Source organism: Anser brachyrhynchus (assembly GCF_964034855.1).
Source record: "Anser brachyrhynchus genome assembly, chromosome: 4".
Taxonomy (NCBI): domain Eukaryota; kingdom Metazoa; phylum Chordata; class Aves; order Anseriformes; family Anatidae; genus Anser; species Anser brachyrhynchus.
The window spans coordinates 6,512,941-6,521,850 of record NC_137698.1 but is presented as its reverse complement, the minus strand read 5'-3'; the positions used below and the strand labels follow the sequence as shown (position 1 = coordinate 6,521,850).

General features: G+C 39.7%; 1 protein-coding gene across 4 annotated transcripts in view; it reads right to left on the bottom strand.

The window, feature by feature from the left end:
* Positions 1-125: 125 nt before the first annotated feature.
* Positions 126-8,910, bottom strand: part of MANBA (mannosidase beta) — a 56,191-nt gene continuing 47,406 nt past the window's right edge. For all 4 annotated transcript variants that reach the window (XM_080590647.1, XM_080590648.1, XM_080590645.1 and 1 more), the window contains 3 exons: positions 4,884-5,026; positions 2,759-3,016; positions 126-550 (listed from right to left, as the gene is read on the bottom strand). In XM_080590647.1, the coding sequence (XP_080446773.1) occupies positions 326-550; positions 2,759-3,016; positions 4,884-5,026 (626 nt within the window). In that variant the 3' untranslated portion in view covers positions 126-325. The remainder of the gene's footprint in view (positions 551-2,758; positions 3,017-4,883; positions 5,027-8,910) is intronic.

Sequence of the window (8,910 nt, the reverse complement as noted above, 5' to 3'; positions counted from 1 at the left end):
GAGATATTCATAACCTAATGATTCCTCTCAAGGGAATTGGAGGACTCAAGCTAGCTGTCTTGCATCAGCTGACCCCACCCATTTTATGTGGGACATATTTTTCCAGTTACCTGAGAAAGCCTTACTTTCAATGCATCATATATATATTATAATCAAGTTTTGTTGCTGGTTTACATTGAACCAACAGTTAAAATTCACACATGACAGAAACAGACATTATATTCTCCAGTCAACTCGTCTCATACATCACTTCTACTTGAGTCAAATTCTTCCGAGTTTTTCCTCTTCCTGTTTCACTTCTTTCTTTCACACTAGAAAGAAATCCTCAGGCAACGTCCATCAGAGATGTCAGGGTGAGCGACTTTTCTAGCTCTTCAGCACTGGTAGGCTCCCAAGGATAAAACACAACCGCTTTCTTCTTTTCAATCATGAGGAAACCATTGTCACTAAATCTGCCTTTTATACTCCCTACATCCAGAGTCACAAAAGGAGCAATTGCAGTGGTCTGGAGATCAAATACGTAAATGTCATCTTGTTGGGATACAGCAGCCTGGAAGAAAGAAAAAATGAAATATGTATATATTTATATATATATACACACACACATACACATTAAGTAAGAACAACCAATTACTCCCAAAGTGGGAAAGGGCTATATGTCAGTAAAACAGACTGCAAAAAAACCAAAAGTTTATCAAAATTATTTTTCTCTTCGACTTCTCTTATTAAAATATATTCTGGAACAACAGGTCAAGCCAACAGGTTTAATATATAAGAATCATGCAAAACCTGCAAATATTGGTTATAGCCTTCCTACAGAATACTACAGATTGTGGAAAAATGCCATGAGCTGTTATCACTTCACTGTTTTCTTTTGAAAATAACCAAATAAATGGTAATCTGATTTGTACCTAGTACTTGTATCCTATACTTACTGCGGTGATAGAGGTTTGCCCTTTTGCCAACGTACTTCACCCATAACCTATAAATTCACACTCTAAAGTAGTTGGTCTTTCTGATTATATCAGTAACAGAAGCACATAGATGCAAAAGATGATAAAAGTCACAGTAACAAAGGCAGTCACCTCATCTTAATGGAACAGGGCAGTGAAAACTATGCTGCGTTTAGAAGGCAGCTATGTTGTAAAATACCAGGACAAGGTTTAATGCTTTATATTAAGTTCTATGAGTAGTTAATCTCTCTGAGGTTTAGAAGCACAACCAGGATGCATTTTCAAGGAGCAGTCTCCATTCCCCATCATTAAACATTATGCTACATCATTTTCAAATACTCTGTGACTACATGTAGAAAGCAAACAAGTGCAGAAAACACATCCTGCTTGAAAGAAAAACAATACTATTAACTTTTAAGAAAAAAAACACACGTGCTTTGCATTTTGTGCTTTCTGAAGAAACACTAAAGCAATGCTGTGAAAAGTAGCACTTGGATGAGGAATATATTTGAAAGTCTAGTTAGATTGTTAGTAACTATGTATAGAAGTGCCAGCTTCTCAGGAAACAGAATTATTTTTTTAAATCACAGCTGCATATGTTCTTAAAATAACTACTCTGCATTTATCCTTGCTAGCTATCCTTATTAGTTACTACTGCAGAGACAACACAGCCATGGGAAAAAGGAGAGAAATCTCCCAACGGTGCTCCAGTTGCAGAGCTTTTATTATTGGTGATGTCATCCACAAAAAACCCTGCATGACTCAGACTCCAGATTGTGCCACCAGCTGAAAAAAAATAAAAAACAGGCTGATTTCTTTCCTTTGTATACTGAGGAGGCAGGCCATGCTGCCATGAAAGAGATAAGGGGAAAATCTAGCCCATTTTCTTTTTGTAAATCAATTATGCTGGTCCAGATTTAAAGAGATTAAAGACCTCTATTCCCCCCTTGTTTAGTTTAGCTCTAAAAAGCAAAGCTGCAGTTTGGAAACCTCATGTGAGAACGCACAGGTCGCCATCCGGACACTCTGCTGATTAAGAATTTTGCAGTAAGATTTACAAACAAAAAGTGAAGCTTAACCAAATGTGTCTGTACACATACACAGAGCATGCTTGCACATATGTATATAAAGCATGGCTGCAAGAAATGGAAGAAATCTAAGGAAAAGCAGCAAATGGAATAAGTGAATGTTACACAACACTTTGGTGCTTTTTGTGCCTGTTCAGAGGACTGCCACACTTCACAGATATTATGAAATAATCACTATTATGCAAATCAGAACCCCTTCGCTGGAGGGCAGGGATTTGCAGAAGAAGGAAATGAGCATGCAATATTGCATGTTAGCAATGGTACACTGATCTCAGAGTCTGAGCCCTTCAGGAAGAAATACCGTTGACAATAATGTACTCCACATCACCTAGTACTGACCTACACTACTGTTTGCAAACCAAAAGCACTTGATATAATGGTATTTGCTACCTAGAGACAAAAAGAACGAAGGGAGCAATGCTGCAGCAGTAAGGCGAAAGAGTGAAAACAAATGAACGGGAGACTTCATTATTTAAAAAACAAACAAACAAAAAAAACCTTCATACATTAAAAAAGTGTTATTCGGATATGCATATCATGGCACAGAGGGAAAAAAACAGCACGATTTAGAACTCCTCTACATGGAATCTAAACTTGCCACAGCTAAAGAGACAGAACACCGAGTGAAAGCAGGCACTGAATACACAGCAGGCAAGCAACTCAAAATACTGAGATTAGCAGAACCAAATGCTGCAATTTAGCATGACTGACGCTTACACTAAGTCGTGCCTTTTCCAATCCGACAGCATCCTTCAGGGATGAAAGGAAGTGATGATTTGTGGGACTCCGGAGCCCACCTTCTCCCACAAGATAAAAAGTAACAACACAGCTTTTCCTGGTGCAATTTCTGCATCTTTCCAGCAAGTCGTTCACGGACTCCTTGTAGATGGGGACAGCACTTTGTGCTTTAACAGTCACGCCGTCTTTGGCAAGCGTGCATACCGGCTCCAGAGAACTCCAAGAGTGCACAGTGACCTATCAGGCACAAACAGTACTTGAGAGAGCACAAAGCTTAGCAGAAGAGAAATTACATCTGTGAAAACAACCCAGCACCCTAGGTTTCCCATCACTCATAGGAAGAGATGTTCTCCTGACAGTACCAGCCAATTTTCAACTGTAATACAAAGAAACTTCACAAAGATTTAAACAATCAATACTGAATAATAATTAGATCATTATATAAACCTAACTGCAAGTCTGTTTCAAACAACCTGGATCTGCTACTCTTTCTGATCTGCAAGGCTTTTTGTTTTCTCCAGGCTCCTTGAGAGGAGGGCATTGACAGTTCCTCTCAAGGGCGTGCTGGGAAATGGAATTACTTGGCTCTTTTTCCTCCTCTGCCTGATTAAAAAAGTGAAACAAAGGATTTTCTTGAAATTGCTCAGTGTTATTTGATGTAACCCAACTGGGTAATCTAGGGCTTCTGCACAATCACCGTTAAACAGAAGCCTGCTGCATCATCTTAAAAGGGACTTCAGAAGTTTTATTAAGACAGTAAAATATACATTCCCAGAGGTCACACATGCATTATGAATACACCCTTACATTTCAAAATGCATAATTTGGAAGACAGGCACTTAATGAGAATGACAGAATTCTCTCTTTAAATATTTTAGGTTGGTTTTGGACCTTAACACAGTTCTGCAGTAAGAAACACATCTTGACTCCAAAGTTTGACTCAAAAGTTTGACATTCCAAATTCTCTTGAAGTGCTAAATGCAATATTCACTGGAACTAGCCTATTGCCAATGCTTCTCTGATTTTATCAGAAAATTTTAATTTAAGTCTGTGACAATAACTCAGATCAGAAATAAACAATTCCATTAATTGCAATCCTAATTTAAAAACTGACAATCCAGAATGTCAACCATTTTCCATATTGGAGGCTGTCAGTTGCCAAAAACCTCTCCAGAACAGAAATATGAGCTGATTTTTTTTTTAAATTTTTATTGAAAACAAACAAAACCTACTAAACTTATAAATCTGAAAATTCACCACAACCTACCAGACAGAGCAGTGAAAGAGGAACAGACATACTCAGAATATTAGTTCTGAACTGACTAGTAAGTCACTCCTTATCTCTAGGGCTCTTTTTCTATCCTTCTCAGCTTTTTCACACGGGAAGCTCTTTATGTCAGGAACTGTATCTTGCAATGCATAATGGTGACTACTTTTACTTGGAGTCTGGTTTTCATATAATTAACAGCAATAAAACTTAGGAAACTGAAAAGAAAGACTGTGTTCTACAAGACAACTCAGCAGCCCCAATACTATCTAATAAAACCTACCACTTTCTATAGCAGTGTTGGAAAACACAGTAAAGGCATCAACTGTAAAATGGTGACATTGCATAGGTGACCTTGCAGTTAAAGTATACCTAGATGTTTTCTTGATATTTCACGCATGCAAAAAAAAAAATTAGTTATTTTCCCAAAGCAGTGTAGTTTAAGTGCTGTCAAGTGAAGGTGTGAACCTTTTTTCCCCTACTTCAGCTCATCAATCTAGTTCTAACACCCAAGGAACAGATTAAGTAATGAGGTACCATTTTACAGACTGTTTTTTTAACCATAAATCCCTACAAGATTGCAACAGAATAGTTAGCTTCAGGCCTGTACCTACAGGCACTTAGTTCCTTGTTCTGTGAAACAGTGCACAGTACTGTAACAACAAAGTGCGATATTGCCCCTAAGAATATTACAGACATGAATTGCATCCCATTGTGTTTGGGAATGGATTTACTGAAGTTTGTCTATATGAAGATGTGCTCATTTCAGTTTTGTTCATTCAGTAGCTGACGTTCTACAGGGAGGGACACAAGGGCAGTTGGAGGAGTGTCCCTTACTTTCAGAGTCAGCTTGTGGTCCATGTGAAGATCTGAGACGCCGTAGATGTAAAACACACCTTTGTCTTCATAGGCCACAGGCAGCAGTGGGGCAAAGAAGTGCTGGGCAAAATAATGGAGCAGTTTCCACTTACCACCATACTCTGGAAAGGGATAAAAAACAGAAAGACTCAGATGAATCCAACACTGCCTTGGCACAGTATCCCTTCTTGTGCTCTCAAGTTCTGCTATAGCAACACCATGTCATCACCACCCTTTTTCACCTCTACCAGGTGCAGAGAACGACTGAAGTTAATCTTGTTTCCTTCCAGACAAGGCTCTCCTCTGGAAGGAATTTGATACTCTTCCAAGCTTTTTTTCGTCTTCACCAAAAAGTCACATTTTTTAAGTTTCAGCCCTATCATTGATATTCTGTTATCCAATTAAAGGAAGCCTTCAACACAAGTGACGTTAACAGAACTGACTCAGCGTACTACATGGCAAACAAGCAGTTAGAGCATCTGGACAAACACAAAGGCATTGGTGGCACTGCCACCAACTCCCACCACTGTAAAGAAAGGGACAATAGTCTGACTAATCTCTCTCCCCCTTTCAACAGTTTTCTTTCAGTTCTTCCTTAGAACATCAGGAGCAATGAAGCCCAAGTTCTCAAAACAAGGGCAGCTCTAAGTTAGGCAAAATTAATTTACTGAAGTCTAGAGACAATGCTTACTGTATGGGATTTAGTTAAGCACATGTTGCAGACATGCCAAACAGTTTGCTCTGCTTATTTATTGGGAAACAGTACCTCATTATTTTTAATACTTGATAGTCTGTCAATAACAAGCTGGAAAAGCAGGAAACCTTGTCTCCTCTTCAAAAAAAAAAAAAAAAGGCAATTTTGCCAGATACAACACTTCCATACAGACATTTTGAAAGAGGAACCATTTCCATTCCTTTCTCTTTTCATTTTGCACTTAGCACCCACTGTCAGCCTTTTCACCCTCTGCTTGGCCGTTATCTCGTCATTGAAACAGCACTAAAAAGAAGCAGCAAGCCAGCTGCACAACCTCACAAGGAAAGAAAACTTAGATACCAGCTTCAGTTTTGTTTCTGGCTCTTTGTTTTACACAACAGGTTTAGAGTTCAGGGATGCTGAAAAAAGATTTCCAGTAACGCGCTTTTGTTGGAACCAATTACCTTGCTGTTTTGGTGCTTGTACAGAGCTCTCTGCACTTTCAAACACTTCATAATTAAGGACTTCATATCCAGAGTGATGCAGGTCTTTAAAGGGTGTGTTTGTGGCTTTCAACAGGCAGACCTGAACATGCTCAGCCTGCACTCCACACAGACATGAATGAACTTTACGGAGAACAAAGCACATTAGCTCCAGCTCAGCACCCTGCACATCACCTTGTTTTAAGCAAGCTCACTAACAAACAGCCAGATGGGTGAACAGACAAGAAAAGCTTGTGTCTGCCTGGACAACCCGTACAAAATTGAACTGGGCTACAAGATCAGACTGCTGCCAACAAAACAACACTGGCATTCAAGCTAACTGTACTGAAGCAAACTGAAGAGATGAAGTCGGAAAGAATACTTCAGGAGAGGCTGCAGAGTTTCTTCAAAACAGTTTGCTAAACTGATGAACATCGCACGTTGGTGCTGTTCAGCACACGAACAAAGCCATGCTGTTGCACTCCAAGGACAACTTCTGGTACAAAGCACTGGTGGTCTAAAGGACAACAACTCCAAAAACAAGGGAGTGCTAACCAGTTATTTTTCAGGGCCACAAAATTTGAGAAGATGAGAAATTTGGACTGGGGATGGCTTATCTGAAAAATGCCAAACCGTGGGGCTGTATCCGATCTAAAAACTATAAGCAACAGTCCTTGTATGAGAAACAAGCACTGTGCCCAAGCTCAGGCTTTGGGAGAGGCTGAACTTTCTGAAGCCCTCAGGACTGCCACAGGACTGTCAGGAATTTGAGTCGTCAGGGCAATAGATGCTGCTCGCTGCAGGCCTCAGACAGAGCCCACCATGACTGCAGACAGGACACCCAATATGGGCTGAGGTTCCAGTGCCTGCTGACTCGAATTTTTTTCTCAGCTTTATTTACATGATGAAAATCTAGTCTTTTACTGTCTTAAATACTAAGGTGAACAACGCAATTGAAGTAGAGCAGTTTCTGTCACTAAGAGTAGTGTGGAGTCCCATTTCTCTTTTAATGGGTCCTACCCTCAGTTTTCCCTGTGCCTTCGTTTCTGACTGGTTTCCATAATCACATTACAACAGCTGCTGGAAGGAAAGACAGCTTTTCTACCTCCGCAGCAAATACAGAGATCCTCAAGAAACTTGCCCAGTGGAGGAAACCATTCAGAGTAAACTTGGCAACATACTTTCACACAGAAAAAACAACCAGACAAGGAACTCAGGAAACAAACAAGAGCAAACAAACCGCACACTTAAAAGTTTTCACCATTTCAAAACTCATTCTAGGGTTCAACTACTACAGCTATTGTTCTGGGATGTTTACAACATCGCTAGTCTGTTTACCTGAAATCAGCTTTTTAAGGTTGGCATTCCCCTTCCCCAAAAGCCTGCAGCCCCTTTGAAGAACAAAGCTCAACTGCTGGAGCAGTTTCACACAGGAAGGGACTTCCAAAGATAACTTTTCCAGCAACAGGATCTTGGTAACATAATTGTCAAAGTAATTTCAGTCAGCACAGAGGACTGAAGTTCACTGATTACAGAAGTCATATTTTTCAGCTCATCTGCTGCCTTCATTTCCTTAAGATCAGTCATATTTCTTGATTTAAAAACTAGGCAATTTGCACATAAAATACTCTCCCCACCCCTAAAATGGATGCAAGAAATGTGGAGATCAAGTAGTTATCATGAGATATTTCTGGGTTTAAACTTTCCTGTAACAGGCCAGCATACCCAAAAGCAATAGTCCAAAGTTATTTGAAACAGACCTGAGGTGGTTTCCTCCTCCCCACATATTTAAACAAATTATTGAAGAAATCCAAGTTCCCCATTTTTTTCCTGATAATAAGATGGGGTCTGTATTCTTTGTAATAACAAACTTCAGAACGGGAAACTAAAATTAGGTTTGAAAAGAGACCTTAGTACGCTCTTTTCTGGCTGTTCCCCGAAGCCTTTTACACTCATAGCAGGAGTGAGAACAAACTGTTCTTCTCCCTGGTATGGATTTTAAATTAATCACTTGAAATCATTAAATGCAACCTGAGAAACATGCTGCTAGCTCTTTCCTCACATCAGCCTCATGAATTCAAATCTATTATTCTCCATAATATCCTGTGGTTTCAGCTCACCGGGGGTTTGAATATTGAACCTGCAATAAAAGCTAGTTATCTCTTCCAGGGAATCTCATGACAACCAGTTTGGCACCTCGAGGTGACGTTGTGTGGGAGGGTGATAAATTGCCACGTGCATCGCAGCACTTCCCAAAACACACTACATGGATGCTAAAACACAACTGGCTTCATAACCAGCTGCTAACAATCAAAATCCCAGTTGTGGTGAAACATGTTTCGTTCTGAACCGAAGGCAGAAGTACTGTGCTGTCTTTTCATTCAATTCCAAGCTAACATTTTAAAGATAAGTTAGTGAGATGTATTTGCTATCATTTTCCCTCCCCATTTCATGAGGAAACACTTCCGCTTGGTACAGGAAATTATGCAAGCCCCTCCATGGGTCCCTGTGAAGTAACAGATTTAAATAAGAAGAGCTTTGGTGATACTACTGTGCCATCTAACAAGACGCAGAACCATGTTTTTGAAGTGCAAGTAAAACTAATTTCCCTGAAGTTTTGCATAATTTCAGCCATTAGCATTTCAAAAATCCCTCTACCACAGTGCCTAATTAAATGAATATTAAACCTTTCCTCATTCCACTGAGGGAACAGAATGAAACAAAGGAACAGCTGCATCTCTGCTCAGCTTCTTTTCTGCAAACTAACTTCAACAACATATGAATAATTCAAGTATTCGATGTATTTTCTACAATGACATCAGCACTGTAC